This window comes from Dromaius novaehollandiae, chromosome 15, assembly GCF_036370855.1.
Source record: "Dromaius novaehollandiae isolate bDroNov1 chromosome 15, bDroNov1.hap1, whole genome shotgun sequence".
NCBI classification, from domain to species: Eukaryota; Metazoa; Chordata; class Aves; order Casuariiformes; family Dromaiidae; genus Dromaius; species Dromaius novaehollandiae.
The window spans coordinates 15229418-15253323 of NC_088112.1; the positions used below are offsets into that span (position 1 = coordinate 15229418).

General features: G+C 41.3%; 1 protein-coding gene across 1 annotated transcript in view; it reads right to left on the reverse strand.

Moving 5' to 3' along the window:
• Positions 1-23906, reverse strand: part of NSG2 (neuronal vesicle trafficking associated 2) — a 38661-nt gene that overhangs the window by 5565 nt on the left and 9190 nt on the right. The window contains exon 3 of the mRNA XM_026122673.2: positions 18060-18179. Coding sequence (XP_025978458.1) covers positions 18060-18179 — 120 coding nt within the window. The remainder of the gene's footprint in view (positions 1-18059; positions 18180-23906) is intronic.

Genomic DNA, 23906 nt, shown 5'->3' on the forward strand with positions numbered 1-23906 from the left:
CCAGCTATTTGTCCAGCCACTCTTTTGTTGTTACAGTTATGTCATAATCATCTTTATTTTTTCATATGGGTGTCTAAGTAGGTAAAGGTAGAAGCTGTTCCTTCACTGAAATATATAGGAGGTTGATGATGGTAGAAAGTGGGGAAATACAGAGGTAATTCCTCCAGTATATTGGACAGAGAACAGCAGCTTATGAAGAGCAATTTGGGCACATCTCAGAATTCATCAATATAATATTATTAATATAACAATAATATTATATATTAGTAATATATCAATAAAGATATAATAATTGCTTAATATTGATTCACACTGAATTTTGCTCTGATTCTCTGCTTTGGTCACTGTGGCAGCTATAATTCTGAGAACCTATATGATATGCAATCATTGCACAGACTCAAAGAGGCCACTGTAATTGCTTACAGTGCAAGAAGAGACCTCTCTCTCTCATCATTCCTGCAGAAAGATGTGCTGCCTGGTGAGATGTGTTCCTAAGTACATGGAGCATTGGGACTATTACTGACAGAAGCTAAAGAAGTCCTGGCAATGCCACTTGCAATGCTGGAACATCGAGAGGTACAATAACATATAAAAAGATAAGAAGATTGGGGCTAATGGGCTTTCCCAGAGATGAATAATTCACTGAAGCTCGGACCCTCCTTTTAGCATAATTATTAATACTAACCTCCTCCTTGGGTCCTAGTCTGCTGCAAAAGGGATCAATTAAGTAAAAGGCAGCTTCAAAGGGAAAAGCATGTACTGCTGGATCTCATCAAAGGACATGTGTAGGAGAGTCCTGGTGCACTAAAGAGGCAGATGGTAGACAGGTAGTACAGTTGTATGGATTTCACTAGTCTGACCAAGAAAATAGGGCCACCACTTCTCCTTCAGCAATGCAGATTTGCATGCAAGTTTGAATGGAAAGTTTGACTGGTATTATGATAGCCCATAGATTCCCCACCCAAGGAAGCAATCTCCCTTTCTATACTGCTGCAGAGGAAGAAGCCTCAGTTGGATTCCAGAGAGATAGAAACAGAATTTGCCATAGTTTCTGCCCCCAAAAGAACTCAGATTACACCTGAAAAAATGCAAAGATGTCAGTTTGAAAAAAATAGTCAAAAGGAGAGACTTCCTGAATTAAGTATGCCAACACTGTTTACTTTTCCAATGGAAGACCAGGGAGAAAGACCACTTTCCAGTATGATGCATCACAACTTGGCTCTGACAAGCCAACATGAAAGAGTATTTTCACTTGTAGAATAAATGGCCATCAACTCTTCCCCATTTAAAATAAGAACATGCTAGGTCTGGCACTCCTTGGATAACAATTCTCAGTAACATTACAAAGATGACAATGCCACAGTTCCCCTTCAAGGTTAGTTTGAAGGCACTAAAGCAAGAGGTGCATGTTGCTCTACCAAAGCCAATGTTTAGAGAGCAGTCCTGGCCAAAAATTCAGAAAATAAGAACCATTCAGCTTTCTGGTGTGGCTGTTCTGCCTGAATTACAATGTACAGTGAATGAAGCACTCTCCCTTGGGTTAACCTGAAAGAACAAACTAGGGCTCAGGGCAAAGGAAGAGACAAAAGGCACTGAAATTACACTGAATACTATCCGAGAATGCATAGAATGACACTCAGAGAGAAAGCACCTCTTGTTTCTGTGAACTAAGAAGTTGCCCATCCCCTAGCCATTTTTAGTGAATACAACCTCCCTCACCAGGGCTAGCTAAAGCCACCCACATGCAGGCACACACACCCTCCTGCACACGTAATTCCTGCTGCCCTAGCATCTATTTTGTTCTTTTCTCCCACTCTGCATCAGTTTCCTCCACCCCAGAGGGCTCCCTCAGGGCCGACTGTGCCTAGAGAAGAGGACGGGAAACAGGAATAGCCCCTGGACTGTGGGATATCTCCCTCACCCTGAATGACTCCTTTTCTGCCTTCCCCAAGAGTGGCCACCAAAGTCTCCTTCAACTCTTGTCACTGAGCCAGCTAAAGTGGTCAAGTTCTTCCTTTATCCTTTAAGAAAGAAAGAACTGAGCTGTTTGGGGCTAGAATGAATTTTCTTTGTATTGTTAAATGCCATGTACATGCACAGCCAATGGAAATGACCATTAGTAATGTGACAGGACTGGTTCCTTTCCTCCTGTCTGCCCACTAAGTCCCTAAAGATAATAAATTCCCCTCTGCTCTGCTGCTCTGCTCCAGCAAAGTGCTGACACCCAATTCATTACCTCCCATGAGCAGGTCCCTCCGCTGAGCCTTCCCCTCCCTCCTGTGTGTAATTGAGCCCACTCTCACCTCCCTCCTGCCCTTTCATGCACTTGCAAAATTACAGCGTGACACAATATTACACACGATGATACATAGTGTAAAATTGCTCCGGGATGAAATGTCACATAAGATGTTAAAACCCAGAGGAAAGGGATGAAAAATCCACCCTCGGATATTTTGCCAAGCCAGCGCTAAGATTCACCTCTCTAACTATTCTAGAGAATACAAAGCTTCATTAACATTCAAACACCAAAGAATCACAGAGCTGCAATACCTAATAAACCTCCACTTTTTTTTATGAATAACATGAACCTTGGCAGTCTCTAAGCAATATAAACACTCACAGAGGGGAAATAAAATTTAGTGAGCAGATAAAATCTAGGAGTGCTGCAGGCATGAATCTGTCATGTGTGACTGCTCTACTGGGTAAATGAAGGTGGGGTTTTTTTTGCCCTCCCCATCCCCAAAGCCATACATAGTACCCAAAGATTCACTTAAAAGGGGGGGTTCTGCTGGGATGAAGAAAAGAGAACATTGCTACCGCACTAAAAACTCCCCAACATCTACAAAACATGGAAAAAGGCTTGATCTAAGGCCCTTGATATCAATGAAAGATTATGTCAGCTTCCCATCAACAATAGCGCACTTGGCTTGGTTCCTCCCCACCTTTCCCATAGATGCATGCTGCATTTTCCCAACAACATGGATAAAAACAGACATATCCTCATAAAGCAACAGGACATAAGTTGCCATTAGGTTTTCCTCCAGTGAGATGACATCTAATTGCAATTGCGTTCCTGTTAACCTGGCTTTCATGTAGTATTCATCTAAATATCTTTCTAACTGTGTTTGATTCAAATGGCTGCCCGTGATTTTTTTTTTCCATCAAAAATTCCCTTTGTCTCTCTCTAGGTACAGTGAAAAGTCTTATTTAAAAGCAAACAACAGAACAATGCCACATCCAAACAGCAGAGCATTCTTTTAACATTCGCTTCCATTTCAGGCTTTCTACATTTTTATTCCTTATGTTTTCCCTGGCAAGATTTTTCTGTGTCTTGACCTTAGTTTTCAGAGGGGATGTGCACTCTCCACTCCCCATGGAAGTCAGCAAGAGCGAGGAGTGCCTGGTCCTTCTGAAAATCGAGCCATATGGGCTTTGACTTGCACATGGGAATCTGCCAACAGTGCTGACAACCTGCTGAGCTATTGAGTCTGCAATGAGCTGACACGCACTGGCCCTTGGGCTGGCACGGACTGTCCCACAAATCAATGAGGTAGTGCAGTGCCTACGAGGATGACGAGAAAAGCAGATCCTGAACTGGTTGGTGGGAATACTACTGCAGAGAGCAGATATCCATAAGGAACATTTTTCAGGTGGTGTAGGTGGGGGAAGGGTCTGTCAGCAGATGACAGTTCCCTCAAATTTATGCACTGTTTGAACTGAGCTGACAAATATTTTTTTTTCCCCAGTGGGGATTAGATGCAGACTGCTCTCTATTAGTATTCTGCATCCAGACCATGTTGGTGAGTTGTGGGTGTGTGGTTTTTTTCCAACTTAAGCCACATATTACTTGCATTACCAGCTGGAGGAACATAACTTCTAATCATGGCTCTGGTGTCAGGGCTTGTCATTCTACCTTTATGTTTTGTTCACAGGTTCTGCTGATGGTGTAGCATACTGTGAGGACTCAGCATAAAAATGGTAAAAAAAAAATCAGATAGGAAAAATAACAGGGGCACTCAAATGCAAGCTACCTCACAGCAGAAAACAGAAGATGATGTCTTACAAAACTGTGAAACAACACCTTTTAAAGACATAAACGATTTTTTCTAAACTAAGACACAATTAAATGATGAAATTAAACACTATTAATCTAGCAAATTTACACTGTACAATATTGTTAGCAGAAGGAGCTTAGTAAGACTCTAGGAGCAGTAGACATTCATATGAAAAGCCTCCACATGGCTTAAACTAGGCCTCCATAAAATAAAAGGGGCAACCCTGCCTTCCCCCACCGAGTTCTCCAATTTGAAGGCATAGACCAGTCATTCAGACCCAGAGCCACAAAGGCAGGCAGGTGTCTGAGTCCCCTTTAGTTTCCTGTAGCACACTGAAATTAGTGGTAATTAGGCACCTGCTGTAGGCCCAGGTGGCTTTAGAGGGTAAGAAATGTCCGTTCTGGGCTTTTGCATATATTCCTCTGACATATCTGGCACTGGGTCAGTAAAATGAGCTTCCAGTTGAGATGTCCAGTTAGTCTGACACAGCACCATCATCCCCGTGCTCCACTACTAAAACTCAATGCCATCACTGCTCAGAATCAGGCAGCAGCCTTATTATCTGCTCCCTAAAATTTGCTTGGAAGATTGCTGTGCTGTCCTCTCTTTGGGGGAACAGCTGCAGTCGTCCAGCCGCGGGGCTCAGCCAGAACTGCCTGCTGCCTGTGAACCAGGCACAGGCCCCAGGTTCCCATGAGTCTGAAACCACCCTCCATTTGCTGCCTAAGTGGAGCAATTCTCGTGACCCAGATAACGTGATCTCTGTCAATCTATCTGAAGACAACAGTGCAGAAAATCTCTCCCACATTCATGCAGCTCTTCTTGTGCAGGGCTTTTCATTAGCATGGGTGGGATTTCTTATATATCTATCAAGCAAGCTCTCCTTCTAACGCTGGCAAACAAATGTTTGACCCTGGACACCTTTCCCACTGCTCAGAGCACTCAATATATATGCTCAAGATATGAGCACAGTTTATAGAAGAATCAGCCAGATAAGCAGCACCCAGAGAAGAGGTAATGTGCTTAGAGTGTACAGAGTTGTGTGTTACCATGAAGGGCATCAGAGTTTCATTCCTGGGTAAAGATCATTTACCATGGAACAAAATCCCTGGAAAATTCTGCACAGTTTTCCTAATCTTAGCAGCTGTGGTGGGAATAGGGGACTGCAGAAGCCAGATACCTCTGCCCATTCCTGCACTGTATCTTCACGCTCTCTCTGCATTCAGGTTTGTCAGGAAACAACGCTACCATGGATGTAAGATCCGGTTCTCCAAGATACATTCAACATTGCTAGGTACTGGAAAATTTTGTGACCTTTTACAGGCAATTCAGCCATAAGAAATTCTGTTGCTTTTAATTTTCTCTTTATAGAAGAAGAAAGACTCTGAATGCGGGAAAATTCAGTACTAAACAAAATTGGCAGAATTTCTATCAAGATTATTTTCACAGGAGGGTGTAACAGCAATGAATGACAGGCTTTTTGCATAGTTTAGGCTAATACCATTCTACTTGGAAACCTATCAATCCATTGACAATGCTGTTAACTTGCACACAAGAAGAAAAAACACAAAATTATCAATCAATTTGCCACATGACCAGTCCCCGAGGTCCTGCTGCTCAATGGAAAGCTTTCAGTTGTAAGGGCAACTCACTACAAGTTCAAGAGGATTCCATTATAAGGATTTATTTTGACAGTGAAAAATTTAGGACAGTAATTTTTTTTCCATTCATCCCCTAACTTCTTCAAGCTGACAATTAGATGCTAAGATTGACAACATCAAATCTGGACATGAAAGCTACAGTTAAACTGAAGACTAAAATCCCAGCTCCCAGATCCTCCTGTATTTCCTGGCTGCCTCCCACCCGTATGCTAGGATGAAATCCAAGTGTGAACCACCCCGCCATCTGAATCAGTGTTGGATATGCATCTGGGTTGCTAATGTAAGAAAACATAGGCAGGGAGGGAGCCACAGGTTGGCAGGTCACTGGGATTGATCAGGGGGAGAAAGACTCAGAAGTACACCACCGAGCATAGCTGCCCACTGCTCAGATTCAGCCAAAGAAACAGTGTGCTGCACTGCCCTCTTATACAGACTGATTGCTCTACTGGTAAAACTGGTCTGGCTGCACTTCCTAGAAAATGGCGTTTCACACCTGATTTAGAATAGTCTTTCTGTAATAAGTATCTGGTTTTGCTGATTTTTTTGAAAACAATTTAACTTGTGGAATTTTGGAGGAGTGGATCAGGCTAACCAAAAAATAGCAGCAAATTTGAGCTTTCATAATAGCTTGGTACTGTTCAGGAAGATGTAGCATTTGTCTTTTATATTACAGCACAGCTATATTCCAAATGGTTTCCAGATTCTTAAGCAGCCTATAGGAGATGCTTTATAAGAGGGAAATGTCCTCATTCATGTACCTAAGTCTTCAGAGCTATGGAAAATACTCTTTTGTGCTACATGGCTTCTTACACGAAGCTTAAGGAGTTTTTTGTTCTTATCTTAGAATTCATAACTATAAAAAAATTTGTCCCCAATTCTCTTCTAGACTTCTAGGAGCACTGAATATTGTCCATGAGGAAGGCGTAGTCTTGGAGTGGGGAAACATCTCACATCTGCTCCACTATTTCATGGCATCCCTTCAGCTCACACAGCTCAGGAATCAAAGTCCAAATGACTTGCAGGGTAGAGACATGAAAAATAGAGGGTTGTCTCTCCCAGTCCCCTAAAGTGCCAAAGGTACCCACTTGAAGCAACATGAGATATCTTTGAGCCAGTTTATTGTGTCAGCCATGTCCCCTTTGGCTCTTATCCACCACTTCTCCACCAGCAAACCTCTCCACATTCGCAAATCTAAAAAGAAGCATCTGTCTGCTGAGATGACTAGGTACCGACCAGCAATTCCTCTGCTCTGTGCCTTGTAATACTGCGAGTGCAGCATGAGCATGGAACAAGAACACCATGTTTCTAAGCAATTTGTCAAATAATTAAATTATGTGCACAATAACTAGCTGGCTCAATTATATTAGCCCGTCTCCATCATGTAATATAATTTCTAGTGGCTGTTTAGGCACTAATAGCCTCAGATCTTTTTAACTGTGCCTGGTGCCAGCTGCGGTCTGCATGACGTCTTTCTGTGCCAAGTCAAAGCCCTGGAATGGAAAATTCATGGCTCAGTTTACAAGCCCTCATTCCTTACGGAAGTCCTAAAATGCCATTTCTAATGAGGGTGCTTTGACTGTTGAATATTAGTGAATTTCCACTTAGATAAATAAAAAGCCCTGCTTGTTTTGCTTTGTTTTCTTTTCTGGCATTTAATGCCATAAGAAATCTTTCCTCTAATACCTTAATAAAAGTTCACTGGCAGACAGACCAAACAGCTGTTTTTTGCCTGCTAACAACAAACACTTTCAAATATGTGCCATGTTACATGTGACATGCAAAAGTCAATTATTTATACTATATGTCATCTGTGCAGAAAACTGGATGACTTGCTTCTACAGAAGCAGGCCGCACAAGCACAGACAAACTCCAATTTTGAGCTCCTACAGTCAAAATGTAAAGCCTTTCCCCTTAGGGTAAGCTCCAGCACGGTTCCTCATGCTGAGAATAGGCTGGTATATTGAGATGCTATAGTATTGCTTCTAGGAACTCCAAACAAATACACTGCCTTTTTGGCAGAGCATACGGGTGATTAAAAGGACATTTTTCCTCTCCTCCTACAAAGATTTTTTTTTCTTTTTTCAACCACCACAAGCCCTCCCTCTTTACTTCTGTGACTCTGTTACTTTAAAAAGAAAAGAAACAAAAATGGAAGCAAAAAAGGAAAAAAGTAGAGTGACTCAGGAACACTATTTGCAATAGCGCTTTTCTTCCGAAATCCATGGTCCCAATTACACCTGGCACATCATTTCATGGACAAGCTTTTGGAAAACATAAGCAGAGCATGCTGGAAGAGGCTTCCTTCCAGATTACTAATTTGAGATGGTTTTTCAACTGTGGTAGACAGACACATCACCTCCACAGCTAACCCTTCATCAGTGACATGCTGCAACTTCTGACTGCATTGCGCAATGACTTGGCTGTGACATTTCCTCTGTTCATTGCACATGGGACATGGCAATGGATGCCTCAGCTCATCAAGAACCCTTTTTAAATTCATAGATGGGAATCAGAGATAAAGTCATCAATAAAATGTCTCCTTGCCTACCCTTTACCTGCCAGAACTCAACCTCTGAAAAGTTTCTTACATGCAAAATCTTCCTTCTTCCTATTTCCCTAAGGTTGGTGAAGTATTAGAAACTACTAGTAAGAATGGATAAGCACATGACCAACGGACTCAGGGAATGCAGGTCGTGTTCCGTGCTTCACCGCCATTCTCCTCTGAGACCTGCCATGAGACACTCAGACCCAGCTCCACCATTTGTTCTCCACTGATAGTCACACACCCTCTGGCAAGATCCATCCAAACTGCAAGCACCCGAGTCTCCTAAAGCTTGACCTTCTGAGGGCCCTTGTGTGCAAAGCCACCCAAGTATGACTTCCATCCCACACTAAGGATCTGATTGGTCTGAAGGAAAAGATGAAGCATGATTACTTTATGAAGTTACCTTCTTTCATACGCAAGGCAATTTTTGAAGCAAAACCTTCAGACTCAAGTATTGATGCACTGGGCTAAGGCACAAAATGGTGTTTCCACAGGCAAGTTTTCCTGTTTATTATTTGGCTCTGCAATCACTTTTTTACATTTTGTTTTTACATGTGACACTACCATTTTCCTCAGCATCCATCACAACAGCAGTTGCCCAGAACAATTAAGCTGTTTATATGCCAGGGCATGAGATAACTTTTCTGTCACCTCGCCCCAGTCCCATTGGCTATTTAGATAAAGTGAAATCTAAGATCAAGCTTGCACATACTAAAAAACCTTTGATCCACACACCTGCAGTTTAAAAAAATATAAAATAGAAATGAATTGGAAGCTTGTTCCTTCAAGAAGGCCAACATATTCATATGCATTTTGGCTTCTATGCCTGCCATCATGGGTCCAGAAATAAAGCTAATAATATGGCAGTATCCGTGGTCCAGTATACCCATTTCTCTTAAAAAGACTGTTGTTATTATGTGGGTGCTTCGCACAAGGACACACTGGGATTTAGCCACCAAAGTGTTCCCTGGGTATCCTATGAATTCAAAGCCTTTCCATTTTAAATTAGAAACGTGAAGCTTTATTCCTGTGAATGACTTACAAAAGCTACTATATTTAAAACAAACAACAAAAATGAATAATCTTGCTGATTATGATGCCTCCAAAGGCATGAGGCCAGTTCCATTAGCTGTGGATCTGGCCCAACAGGCTTAATAAATCTGCAAGTATTAACAGGAGGGAGCTCAGGTCTGTTTAACATTCAATCAGCAGCCAGTGCTGCTTTATAAATAGAGAAATGGAACATTACATGAAAGGGGAAAAAAAAGAAAAAGAAAAAAAAAAAAAGAGTAAAGCATTTCACTTCCCTGATCTTTTTTTTAGCATTCTGTGGTTTGGCTGCAGCATTCAAAATGCACTTCACAACAGTCAAAAAACTTTGCATTGGCTTCAGTCAGCTGAAATCTCTTCCTTCTCCATCCCATTAGGTCCCTTTTGCTATATTAGCCAAACTAGCTTTAAGCATATTTCATTCCACCTCCAGTGCTGACAGGAAAATTACCCAACAAACAGGGTTTATTGGGGAGGGGGAGAATAGGAGTACCAGAAGGAAACATAATGACATTGTGTTGTTGGAGACAAAGATACAGTGTAAGAAATCAATCAAACTAAATAGAAACTGCAATTACATTTTGTAATTAGTGTACTGGCTATCTTCATCCAGCCCCTTATGAAAACCTTATCCAAGCTCTTGGTTCCAGTTGTGACAATACAACAAAGGGTCAGTTGAGGTTTCTGGTCTACGACTCCATCCTTTCTCTAATATATCATGGTTTAGAGAATCAGATTCAGCAGGTCTACCCCACAAACCCTTACTCATGTGAAAAGTCTCTATAACTTGAATTTCTAGACATGTTTTGTATGGCAATTAACATTTTTCTTCTCTCTAAAATTAAGAAGAACAGTCTCTGAACGAATTTCTTCAGTTGATTATTCTGTCAGTGCACGTAGATGGCAAAAATAAAATACATTTGAGGTATTCTGTCCAATTTTGCAAAAGAGAGAGTATTTGTGTGTATAAAAAGGATATAAAACATGAATATACTTTAAGGAATGATCCATTTCATGTAAAAGCCATATCTTTTTTTCTTTTCTTTTCTTTGCTAGGTGGTCCCCAATCCAGTCTATATGGCATTCTAGTTAAATCCAAATGTATGTTTTAGACACGAAAAGTCTTTGCAGCTTGACTTTCTTTGGACCTAATCTGTGCCAGAGAACCAGGTATTAGCTAGTAACTATCAGAAAAGCCTCAGACTTTTACACAGACAGGGGAATGGAAAGCTGGCAGAGATTATTGTACTATATCTAGGGATGCTATCAGAACTATCTGTTTTTCAGTGGCTGAGCCACAAATCCACCCTCAGCTCACCCTCACAGCTCAGAATTGTCACTGACGAGCACAAATGGCACCATCAATCTATCTCCATGCAAGCTGTGAGACTGACTGGGACACATATGACCTATCCTCTGCTGTTCCCATTACCGCCAGAAAAGGGGGAGAAGAAGAATGATTGCTGAGCTCTGGCAGAAAGATGAGCAACATTTCTCATTTCCTTCCATACGCACCACAAGTGGGAGTGTAAGAGCAGCCTGAATCCATGCAGGCGCTAGTTTGCACCAGATAGGAGTAGACCAGAGGCCAGGCAAGGCAGGGCGCTCGATTTGTCTCGGTGGGGGGACCATGACCCTCCACACTGCAGTGGAAAATAATTCTTACTACCAACCTCCAAAGATGACCCACAGCTCGAGCTCCAGAGACAAGTCGCTCCATCACTCCCAGGAGAAGACTTAGGCACAGTGAGGGCTGCCTGACATCTCTTCAATAGAATATACCAGAAGAAGGGAATAATGCGACGGCGCGAGGCACCACAGATAGAGCAGAAGGGAATCCGAGATCGCTGGGAAAGGAGATTTCCCAATGATAGTTGACTACTCTCGAAGGGAGTGAATAAGCATCCAAATCAGTCCCTGGAGACTAAGAGACAGCCTCGCACCGAAATTTACCCAAGACTCTCCTTGAATGCATGACCCAGTAGGAAACTACTATGCCCTCCCCTAAGCTGGTGCCAGCAGGACATGAAGACGCCTGAATACTACTGCTGCTGCTTACGTGCTTCCTCATGCCTGCTACCTTTCCAATTTTCCTCCACTTTTCCCCTTGCTTTGCTGGATCACACAGCGCATCAGAGCGCTGTGCAGTGTGCAGCCCGGAAACAACATCTCAGCCGCATTAGCGATTATCACCAAAGTGAGAAAAATCTCTGTGTATTAGAGCGTATTCCCTCCCTCGAGCACCACTCACATTAGTCAGTGTAATGGGATCTTTCAGCAGCCACTCTGCATCTTGGAGATAACTGATGTGATGTGGCAGTTGCCATGGTAACATTGTTATTGTTAGTATTAAAAAGCTGTAAGGAAAATTGTTCTGCTCACACTCAGAGGACCCCTTCTCTGTGAGTTACTCCTGCCCTGTGGTAACTTAACAATTAAAGGACCCTCTAATTTTATTTATCTATTGAATGAGCACAATGAAACACCCTAGATCACTTTCTTGGGATTCATTCCTTTGCAGGTCAGAGGGTGAGCTATCAGGGTAAAGCAATACCCTACAAGTGAAAGCAGAACATCCTATAGAGAAGCTTGTGGGAACCACAGCATGGAAGGGAGTGTGGAAAAAGTGTTGGGGGGCACAGAAATACAGGAATGCCACAGCCTGAGGGGTACAGGAGAGCACAGGAGGTGACCACCCACCCAGCTGCACTGGCGATGTGCCCTTTAAAAATGAGGGCAGGATGGACAGGTAGATAAATTCATGCATTCAGGGAAATGAGGCATTTCTCCAAGCTGTGCTCAAGGTGCAGTCATTCAGCAGTATGTCTCTAAAGGCCACACTGTGCAAGACACTTATGCTTATGTCTCGGCAGATCTTAACTACAGACACAAAAGTGATCAAGATCTGCCTCTGCTGAACAGTAAAACTTCCCGTTTTCTTCCAGAGGCATACAAGCTGAGGACCTTCCCTTCTCTCCAAACAGCAGTGCCTGTCACATGAGGAGCCTCCCACTACAAGGTCTAGCTAAAGACCTTGGGGATTTGATGGGTCAAATTCTACCGGTGCAAACAAGTAAAGCACCTTACATTTCAGCAAAGCTGCTACCAACAGGAAATCAGGCCCTGGACCTGGCCCAGGAAAAAAAAGTATCTTTCTTAATTAGGAGCCAAACATTTCAGATACAAGCTTGTTTTGGTAACGAACAATTATTGCATCATAGTCTGTTTTGTAGGGTGTGGCTGGAGATTTGTTCTATGTCTTTCGCATTAGGTCAGAGGAAATTAATTGTTTCAATATGAGTATTTCAATAACGGAGACATTTGAATGGGTTCCACTATATTTTAAGAACCTGATGAAAAGTGTGTTGAATCATTACATCCACTGAATATTGCAACTGCATATATTAGAGCAGTTTGGGGGGGAGAGGAAGGGGGGGAGCGTTGATCTACTGATAAGAAATCTATTGTCATTGCATACTCAACAGGAATGGATTACACAGCCAGTGACTCTGAAAATAGATCTTGCCACGTTATAGCAAAAAGAGTGAAGTTCCCAGTCTTGTTCAGTGAAGCAGTGATCAATACTTGCAACTGATTTTTCCAGCTAGATAAATTGCTCACAAGAAAATGTCTTCTTAAATATCTCAATTTCTCCCCCATACACCCACTCCCAACTTGTTCTGCTACAGACATGTACATGGTTTAATTATTGCAACTCTGAGAGACTGGTAACTTTAGCTTTCTTAAGAAAATGATCCATGAAAAGAAGAGAACTGTGAAAGACTGGAGAGGTCAGGTAACTGGGGTAGGTAATTATCACCAGGTATTTCATTAATCATTGTCTCCCTGAAAGTGCAGTAATGAATACTTCTTAGAGCATTTAGTGGTAACAGTGGTCAAACTGGATGTGCAGTGAACTTACTTGTGTAGTAAAGAGCACAACTTGGGCAAAACCAGTAATTGACTGGCAGCTACATGTAGATTCAGCCTCACTCTCCATCTTATAAACTCTAACTAAGCCTGTGCTAAAAGGCCTGTCCAGCCCAGGCTTCAGTGGAGCCTAAGGGAAATGGAAAACTCTGGGCAAACTTGGGACTAGCAAAGGACTACCTACACTCCTGTTCACGAAGTCTGACTCGGTCAAGCACAAAATCCATCAGCAACTATTGTCCTATTCTCCAGCTTGTTTCTTCTTAAGCAGAGTGCTGATGTCTTGAACCCAAGCTCCAGCTAAGTGACAGTTAAGCAAGTAGGTAGAAGGGTTAAGCTTGCTTTCAAACCCACTCTTGACCTCATAAAAGCTTCTGGCTGACTTCTGTGTTACCTGGATTGGTTGAACACATTGCAAGGAAAATGACAAAAGGAGTCACTGGAAACCTTATCCTACAGAAGTAACAAGACTTTTGATTCAATGGATAACCTGCATGAAAAGCAAAAGAGTATTTGATCTCATTTCAGCACTGATAAAAAGAAGTAAAGGTGGAAACTCATAGGAATGATAATACTTAGGGATTGTTCCCAAAAGTTGTAACATAGACTATCATTGGCAAAAGAAACAGTAAGCCCTATATCAAATATATAGGCTTAGATCTGTTGTTCCAGAAAGGCACAGGATATGTAGAGTCATCACATTTGCAGATTCTGTCACACCAATGTATCACCACTGGATGACAAAGCATGGTAACGTGCACTACTTTGAAAGCAAGAAAAGTGGAAAGCAAACACCAGACACCATTCCCCTCCAGACTGACAGACCTTAATATACATCCTTGCTACAAAGTGAGATCTTTGAGGTTCAAAAACTTCCTAGAGGGACTCTCCAAAGGCATAAGCAGACTGTAGGAGATAAGGTCTATAATCAGTGCCAGTCAGCTTAAAAAAGTGTTGTCATTGCTTCTCTTTGGAGGAGTAAAATGATGAAATAAATTTCTTATATATGGATAGCTCAACCATAATGCTGTTTTAACATCATTTTCTTGTAACCCATCTACACACAACTATTTAAACATTTGTTATAAAGTATGTATGGGGTGACTCATCCAGCTGAAGAATAAGCCTAATTGGTCAGACTTCCAGGACACTGTGTGCTGAGCTGTAGAGAATCATAATCTCATCTATTAGGGGATGTGACACGTTGCAGAAGCTATCTAAAATTCCCGGAAGAGGTAGTGTGAAATAAGAACCGTTGCCTAGGGACAGTCTCTTCTTTACAATAATTAAAGAGCTCAGATCTGTACTGTTCTGGATGGATGAAAAATATGCACGCATAAGCTTAGATTCTGGCTTTGGCATGCTCATGCTAGAAAGTCATCTAATAATTTATTAGCCTCTTCAATAAAAGATATCCAAAAGGCAGAATAAAGGGCATCTGTGGATTTGACTGCCATGTTCTGAAGGTCCCAGAATTTCCCCCAGAGATCCTGCTCTTCTTTATAATGCAGCTACATGATTCAGAAAAAACAAGAACTTGGTCAAAAAAAATTCCTTCTTCCCTGAGAACAATCCCATACCAAATGACCAGAATTAGAGAGGAAAGAAAAGCACCTCACAGACTGATACAGGAATGTGAAAAAACACTCCAAAGAGCTTATTGGTGAGTGGGGAACATAGTCATAAATATGGAGTGCCAGCAGCATTTTTCCCCACACACACTTATTAATGCTGGAGATTCACTTTGCTATATTTGTCTGAATTGATGATAATTTCAGCTTTTGGATGAAAAATAAAATACAAGGCAACCTACTGCATATTCTCCAAATTTGTCTGAGACTCCAAAGCAGTGAAAAAGCACTCTCTTGGCTATTTCTTCATATGCTCTTACTGTCCTGTCTCTTCGCCAGCATACAGGTACCAGACACTGAGACACATATCAGTCCACCTACATTTGGATGGACCTTTGGCCTTCATCATGTATCTTGCAGAAATCAATGAGATGACTCACTTGCTTCTTCCAGTGTACAGCTACCAACAACCTGGCTCAAGTATATATGAATACTTTAATTTTAGTCAGTGCATTAGCAAGAACATGTGGATGACATTTCCAACTCACCACTTACTGGAAAGCTATACAAAGCAACAAGCCAGCAACAGAAAATATGATGATCTCATTCATACTGTCTGTTTTTTAAGCTTTTAAAGGTGTAGCCAAACTGAAATAATAGAAGTTAAGTATTTACTATGATTTGCTATTACAAAAAAGAAATGTAAAATGATTTCATCAGTACCAGATAATGGGCCTGCTTATAACCAGAGGGCAGTATTTTTAATAACTTCACTAAAAATATGCACCAGTATAAAAATGTGGTGCAATAAAAAAAAAAAAGTACAAAAGGTAATGAAATGTTACCTATTATCACAGCTCATTTTGGTCAGGAAATAATACTACAAACTTAATACGATACATGAAAGCCTTATGAAAAGCAGGCAAGGAGAGGCTTATAGTCTTATCCAGTATTAGGCAAGAGGCTGAGTGATTAATAAGTTGGCATTGAAGAGCAGAGAATGAAAATCATATGGACTTTAGGGAAAGGAAATAGCTTGAAAAAATGAAACTGTCATGCTGCCAGGCTGCATAATGAGAGACGCAGCTCCCACAGCAATCCCCACCGTGCTGCAAAGGTGAGCACGTGATGGGTATCCACGCTGGGAGCGCTGCTAGGGCGCCCTGCTTCCCCGCGTCGGCCGCCCTTGGCCTCCACTCGCACACATGTGCAAGCGACAGAAGAGCTAAATCAAAAAGATAAAGGGAAGAGGAAGAAAAAGAACACTTCAAAAGGTGGGGTTTGAATGCAAGACCAAGCTGGGGGTTTGAATATTTGGAAAAAAGAAGATACCCCATAGCAGGAGTAGATGAAATGAGATTTATCCATTGCAGTGCATGAGCTACACTTTTAACTAACGGGCCTCCAACGTGCTCAGTGTGTAAGAATGAGGTGTTCTTGGCTGCTTTTTTAAATAACAGGGCCAGATTTTTGGATGGGATTAAAACTTGGTCTTGTGCTGATGTTATCACTGTTCAGGGCTGCAGCATTAAATTTTACATAACCAGTGATGCACTGTTACTTACAATATCAACAATAATGCCATTTATTAAGGGTCACTGGCCCAACATATCACTTCCAGGACACTCTAGATTTTACTGCTGTTTCTCAGGTATGTCGTATCTGGTTCCAATTTGTATGTTGTTCACACTGGAAAGTGCCTGTGGTAGTTTCCAAGACTGTGGTTTCCAGGCTGTGGTTAAATCAGCATTTACTTTACTAGTGGTACCTATGGAGCTTTATTATTGGTGGTAAATAGGTACTATGCAAGCAATAAGATCAATGAAGAATTCAGTCAAACTCAACAGCATGATAAGCCCTGTTAATTAATTTAGATCAAAAACATGTTATGCCAACTGGAAAAAAAATAAAAAACAAGAATCTATAAACATTTACTCATGTTAAAATAAATCATGGATTTAAATATTCTGTATCGAAGCAATAGAAATACCCTCCTTAAATATATGTCAGTGAATTTCTGGAAAAACAGAAAACAGTGCCATTGTGTAGTGCTTCACAAGATAGTGGCTTAAACTTTCTCTTTTCAATAAGTTGAACAAGACTCATCTTGAATTTTATCAAAGATGAATGATAGAAATTTTTCCTGGATCATGTTACCATTCTGAAACTGATAGAAGTGTTTATTATAACTATTTTCTAGTAATTTAGAAGAAAAACATTTCTTCTAGTTTCTAAGCAAAACTAAGAACAACTAGACAAAATGAGACACTATTCAGTTCCTTGATTCAATTGCTCCTGAGTTTCAAAGAAAATATCATGTACCCTTTTGCAAAAATTTACAAGCCCAATCCTAGCTCTTCAAGGGACAAGACTATTCACTAGGCACTACATTCAATCTCTTAAAAGTCTTTTTCCCTATTGAATCTGGCTACACTTTCTATTTAAATCAGGGATGTTTTCATTGACTTTGGAAATGTGAAATCAGATCTCACGTTTTTATTGCGCACATGCTCCATGGTTTAGGAAAAGGATCATAATTTCTCAATAAAAATAGGAGGAAATCCTAGCTGCTACATGCTTGGAGTCTGATTTTAGGAGGAACTGAGCCATTTTAATTTGTTGCAGTAGACAGGAACTGGGTACACTCAATAATTCATGAGTTTCTTCCCATGTTTGAGTACAACTTGTTGAAAATTTTCAAAAGAAGCGTTTTTCCTCAAAAAATTCTACTTCCTCTCAACTAAAACTGCTGCAGCACAGGATATGCTCACATGCATCTCTCATATCTCTTCTTTTATCTAGTTTGAAATGATTTTTCATTTATAATAATAAAACTGTATAATAGTAAAATATTTTAAATATTAAATGAGTTGGTTGGCTACAGACCAAAAGTTTTTTAAATGTTGAGACAAAATGTTTCAATCACTCTTTTCTAATTTTTTTAATTAACACAAATGATTTGAGGAAAAAAAATCACATTCAAACCTGTTTTATTTTCAGTTTGGGCTAGAAAATTTTTCACAACTTTTCCTGGGAGAAGACAACCATTTTCTAATGTAGGTCTAATTATGAGAGTATTTTCATGTCTGCCTGAAAAAAAAAGCTTTATACGCATGCAGATAACCTCTCTTTGACCCTAGCAATGGGTGGAGAGTTAAATTTGTTGTGTCTTTACTGTCACTTTGATTCAGTTATTCTAAAATGAATGGCACTTGAATCATAAGGTATCAGAATAACCATTTCTTACCTTTAGCCTTTCTGTTACACCATCAGTGAAACTGACTGTGAATTCAGCAATTTTGGGCACTCTGAGTTTTCCTTTGTTCTTCTGGTCGGGCTGATATTCTGTTCTTGTTTTCACAATTACCTGGAAAACATCAACACTTTTAAGGTTTCTGCACAAAGCATGCACATTTTTGTTTTCTAAGCCCCTGTTTTTCTATATTAACCTTTCCCTGAACCTATGCAACTATCTTATAACCATAAATTAACATAAACTCATGATACCCTTGGGAACTAAAAGAGATAGATCAATAGACAGGCAGATATACAGACCTACTATGGTGTGTTTATCACATTGAGTCTTAAAATAGCTGACAACCAAATGTTTAACAGACACTTTTGTTTAAGACCAGGCAAAAATTTTTATATCATATTCTATGAGCAGAACATGCAGAGTATCAGCCAATCCTAAAAAAGAGCCTCACCTATTAAAAGCTCAGTCCTAAGAAATTCCACTGAAGTCAGTGTAAATTGAGGCCATTTGTTCTCTCTGACTAATCCAGTTCCTGTTAATTTTATCAAAGAAAAAAAATAAAGAGGGAAGTGTCTTATTCCAACCGAAAAGCCTGTAAATGGCTTTTAAAAGGGTATGATCAAATTACCAAAACTGCATCTTCAATCTATGTTGAATTAATTTGTAACCCAGAATTAGCTTAAATATTTTGGATAAAATCCACCCACCGCAACCAAAAAAAAATGCAGCACCTAATGCCAGCTAATCCCAGAGAGGACTAGCAACAGGGCTGTGCTCTGAAACTAAAAACTCTTCAGAGGAGATCATATCCGTTCCACGAAACTTCAGAGTCCTAAAAGACTACACATGCCTGAATCTATGCAGCCAAATAACAGTTTGAGAACATGCCAACATAGCTGCACTGTTTTAATATCGCTGGGAAATGGCAGAGAAGACAAAATGGCCCAATCTTCAACTCCGGACAACAGCTGGAGCTAGTCCCTGGAGTGCCTGGGTTGTGGCTGTGAGCACACTGTACCACTGCTCTTGTGCCTTTTCACTCTTCCCCTTACCAGCCCTGCTACGCTCACATACCCTACAGTGATGGCTAGGCAGACAGGCTCTCTGTCTTTCTCATATTACAAGAAATTTGGAGACTGGTAATATAGGCTTTGTTTGGCAAACTCATAGGCATTTGTTGAAGGACGTCAAAAAGTTAATGAAAGACCTGTCCAGACTGGGTGGCCTGGACTGCTCCTGCTCCCAGCCATTTGTAGAGCACTGGGAACATTGTATGAATACCCGAATAGGACTCCTGAAATAGGACGAAGTTTCACAAGGCATATAGTGATTTAGTGTGGTTGCAAGGTTCAGCTAGGTTAAGCACAAGAGGATAGAACAAACATTGAAGCTCCCAACCCTAAGGCCAACTCTTTTGCTTTTTGGCCTCCCATTCTAAATTGCAAGACCACACAGCTGTCAGCCTTGATAAGGTGAAAGTTAAATACTTTTAGTGTGGGGACCGGTTGATATGGCAGTGACAGGAGTGATCCTAAAGCTCTTACTTAGATACATAAAGTCTTGAAGTATTGTAGAAAAAAATTATGAAGTGGTGTACAAGGTTGAGTTGCCAGCTTTTGAAGAACTTATTTCCAAATGAAGTCTGGTTTGGACTAGAAGGAGCTCCAGGTACTTAATCCTCCTACACTTAATGCATGTGAAAAATCAGAGTGAAAGAAAATCAGCATGGAGTTATAAGTCAATTTTCTGGATTCTTATGCAAATCATTAAAGACCGATGAATATTTACATCCTTCAGCAAATCCCTCTCCATAATATTTAGTACAGTAGCATTTGCAACATTACGCCTCGGGAAAGAGAGAGCAGAAAAAGCCACCCAAATATACTTATATTAGCATTCTGGAACTCAGATTTCTGATGACACAGCACAGATGTTGGGATAGAGCACATGGGAACAAGGTTGATTCAGCAGGTTTGAGACAAACCTATCCCTGCTGTTCTCTGAAGTGCAGCCCAACACACGGTGGACCAGTAAGGCAAAGCTCTTGCTCCACTCAGGACAAACTGGCCCAAGTTAGTTCTGAGTTATGAACAAGTAATAATTTCATTCTCTGGCTTAAAAGGAGCCAAGTGCACTCAGGACTGTATACAGTTGAACCCAAACTTTCCAGTCTCCTTGCTGGCCTTTTGTAAACCCAGGACAGTAAATTACGGTATCAGCCATTAATGCCCAGTAACCAGTGTTCAGCAGCTGCACTCATGTTCTGTTTTTAAACCCATCAGCCACAGTATCCAGCTCCCCGCTCCTCTGCAGGCTCCTGCTGTGAACCTTTCTCCATCTAATTGCAGAAACAACTGCTGAAGCCATGCCACAGCATTCACTCTCCCTCTCTGCAGTGCCTGATTTATTTTTAGTTAACCTCTTTGAATTCTCCCAGATCCTTGCTTCCTGTTTAATATAGATCTTAGTTGTAGATAAACTCTTTAAATATACATAAGAAGGCTTTCCCACGTGCTCTGACATTAGGTCTTAATGAAGAGCCATGGGGACGGAGGGAGAATTAAAAGTCTTACTTGTTTCTATATATAATTTAGATATTTTTCCACCCTTTGTCATTGATCCTAGCTTTCTTACTGGTATTTTTTACTTTGTCTTTACATTGCAATATCCTGTAATTAGGAGAGCTTGACTTGTGCTATCTACAGACAGGGGTACAGTGTGAGACTAGAAATAAATCCACGCAGCCCTTCACAAGGTATCAATGTTTATCATGTCTGTGAATAAATAAATAGCCTCAGTCCCCAGCCAACACAGAAACTACTTGAAACCCATTTTGCTGACTGTGCCAGCACTAAAACTGTATGCATGGAGCCATAGCTATCCCACTGGTCAGTGTTTCACACAGAAATTTGCAGTGGTATCAAAAAGCTTTAGTACAGGAGCCAAGATGTATCCTTTGCTAAATGCCATTTGGCAATGAGAAAGCTAAATATCTGCGCTCCAGAAGTATCTTTGTCAGACACCTGGTGGAATTACGCAGCAGAAGAAAGACACGGCAGTCAGAAAGGTCTCCTCTTTAAGGAGGACACATGAATGAAAAGACAGAGGACAAACAGAAAACTCAAAACCTGTAGTGTGGGGGTAACATTCAGGACTGTGGCAGCAATAACACCACAATTTTGCTGAAGGCGCTGGTTGCAGATTCAGAAGAAAATAGCTACCTCTTGTCCAGTCAGCTACAGTCTAACTAAATAAGCCTGAGGATCGATCTGCAGTAACGTTCACCCCTTCCCCATCCCACAAGCTGCCACCAGGAAGCCTCAGCAAAGGCTTCTGGAAGTTGAGTTGTGTTCATCAAATGCCCTGCGCCTCCTGCGCTACTGAGGCCATCCCAGGCAGGGCTGCTTCAGCAGTGTCCAGAACAGAAGCGAACTCTGTCAGATGACAATCTACACACGCACACAATTCCAGTGGAGTGCCCCCAGTGCTGGCAGCCTCCCATGCAACCCTCAGGTGTGAGGGCCTCTGGAGCAAGCTTAAACGAGAGCTAGTAAAAACACATTAGAGCTTTTCAGAAGCACACAGCATTATTCAGAGTGCAAACTTAGGAAAGGAATAATTAATATTATGAAGAATTCCTCACTATATTTTTAGCATTATTAGTTTTGTTTGCTATTTTGGTTTTTGTTGGTTTGTTCTGTTTTCATTTGCCAGTTTTCTGATTTGGATTGTTAGGGTCGGACCCTCCTAACACCCTTTTTTCACCTTTTCTTTCCATTTTGTCACTGAGAGATAATTCCTGACAGTACAGTCTACCAGAAATTGTAACCACATTGCTGTTGGACTGTGCAGTAATAAAAACCCCACTGACTCCACAGTCAGTGCCATGATCAGAGTTCATTTATCACTGGCTGCCCCTAGAGCAGTTCCTTCAGAGACCAGGATACCACTGTCTGAATGCAAACAAAGTATATTCATCTCACACCAACACAGGTATCATGGGAGAGCTCTTGGCATTTATTATAAAACACAGCAAAATGAAAGATCCTGATTCCCTCTTCCTGTTCATTTTGCGGCCTTGCTGATTTTGGTAGAGTTATTATTGATTGAGTCTGGTGAAAGGGAGTATAAGAAGCGGGGTCCTATGTGGGTTTAAATTCAAAGCAAACTGGAGTGAAAGAAACGCCCATCTCCTCATTTTATTCTCTGCAATGTTGTTATGGTGGAAATGGATTGCTGTAAGGAGGTAAATTCCATAGTGTGCAGTACTGCAATACTTCTAGTATTTTTCAGCCTCATGAGCACATAAGATAAATGCATACAACCAAACCTGTGCTTAAGTAGACAAGCAGCCTCTTGAATACTCCCAATATAGAAAAATCAGCTCCCTCTCCATCCCCACTGAAGCAGCACCATTCTGCCCATACTCAGTCACCTTTCAGCACGTGCCTCCTTGTTCCCTCACCTCCTCCTGCACGCTCCCCAAGACTTAATTCAACTGATACACCTCATGGTGGAAAGGGTCTGGCACTTGCAGTCAACATGCTTTCGTGCAGGTCAAATACAAACTTTCTGGGGGCAGGGAATCCATTCTCATTCATCTCATGAAGCAAGCTGCACACCAGTTACTCAATATTAAAGAGCAAGAATTTTCCCATCAACCTTTTTTTGGATTAGCTGAGCCTCTGTGATTGCTGCATAAATACCCTTTAAACTTTTTTCGGACACTTTTTCAGTCTTATTGTTTCTTTACCTCAGCCCTGATCCTGCACTGGCTTATGCCTGTGGCTCGCTTTACATGCTCTGCTTGTCCAAAGAGAGCCGCTTTCCTGCCAGCTCAGGCCAGCCCACACTGTGGATGGAGTCTCCCTGCAAATTTATGTTGCTACTCTAAGTGTTCTTAAAGTTATCACACAATTTCCTAGAGACTCCCCACCTGTAAACTGCAGAGAGACTGTGCTGTTTATGACAGATGCAATAAATAGGACAGCATTAAATTACCTAGGGTTTTCTTCACTTTACCTCTGAAGCAAAATTGTTCTTTGAAAGCTGCTTCCTAGAAGAAGTTTGCAGACAAATTGTAAAAATACAAGAAGCATTAAAGAGAGAAAAGGGCTTCCACTGACCATCAAAAAGACATGTCTAATTACTAGAATCTACACTTCCAGTTCTTACAGCTTCCTCCAAAATTAAGTTTATCTAGCATTTGAACTCATTAAATTCCTACTCAAAGCACTTGAGCAGGTAAGTAGTCCTACTAACATCAGCAGGATTAGTCAGATATGTGAAGTTAAGCGTGTATTTAAGTGCTTTGCCAGACCAGAGCTTAAGCCTTGCCTCAACCACCTTCCCGTAGCCAGTTATAATAGTGTTGCTTGGGGCGCCTGTTATACTCCTTGGCAAGACAACAACTTATCAGTATCTACCCAGTATCCCCATGGCAAAGATGGGGGACTAGGGGAGGGGAAAGGAAAAAAAGGGGGCAGGATATTAATAAAGGTTAGCAATGTGCTGAGTCACCCCAGCAATTCGAAAGAGAGGAAGAGAGACCAGGGCTTGCTGCTACTCATAGTGCACCATGTTTTCTCAGTCTTTTCTGAACTGTGCACCTAAGGCGATAATAGCAGCTCCAGCACATTCTCCATATAAATACAGCACACTCGGAATTAGGGGCTATTAGAGCGTGCGACGTGTCTGGGGTAGGGAGGGATCAGATACGCTATGGGAAATGGCAGCTCTCTGCACAACTGCTGTCCTCAGTCATTCCAGGTTAGCACACGTAAGCACCCTCCGCTTGCGTTGAGAGGTTTAAACTTTCTGTTCGCTTTCTTGCATCTT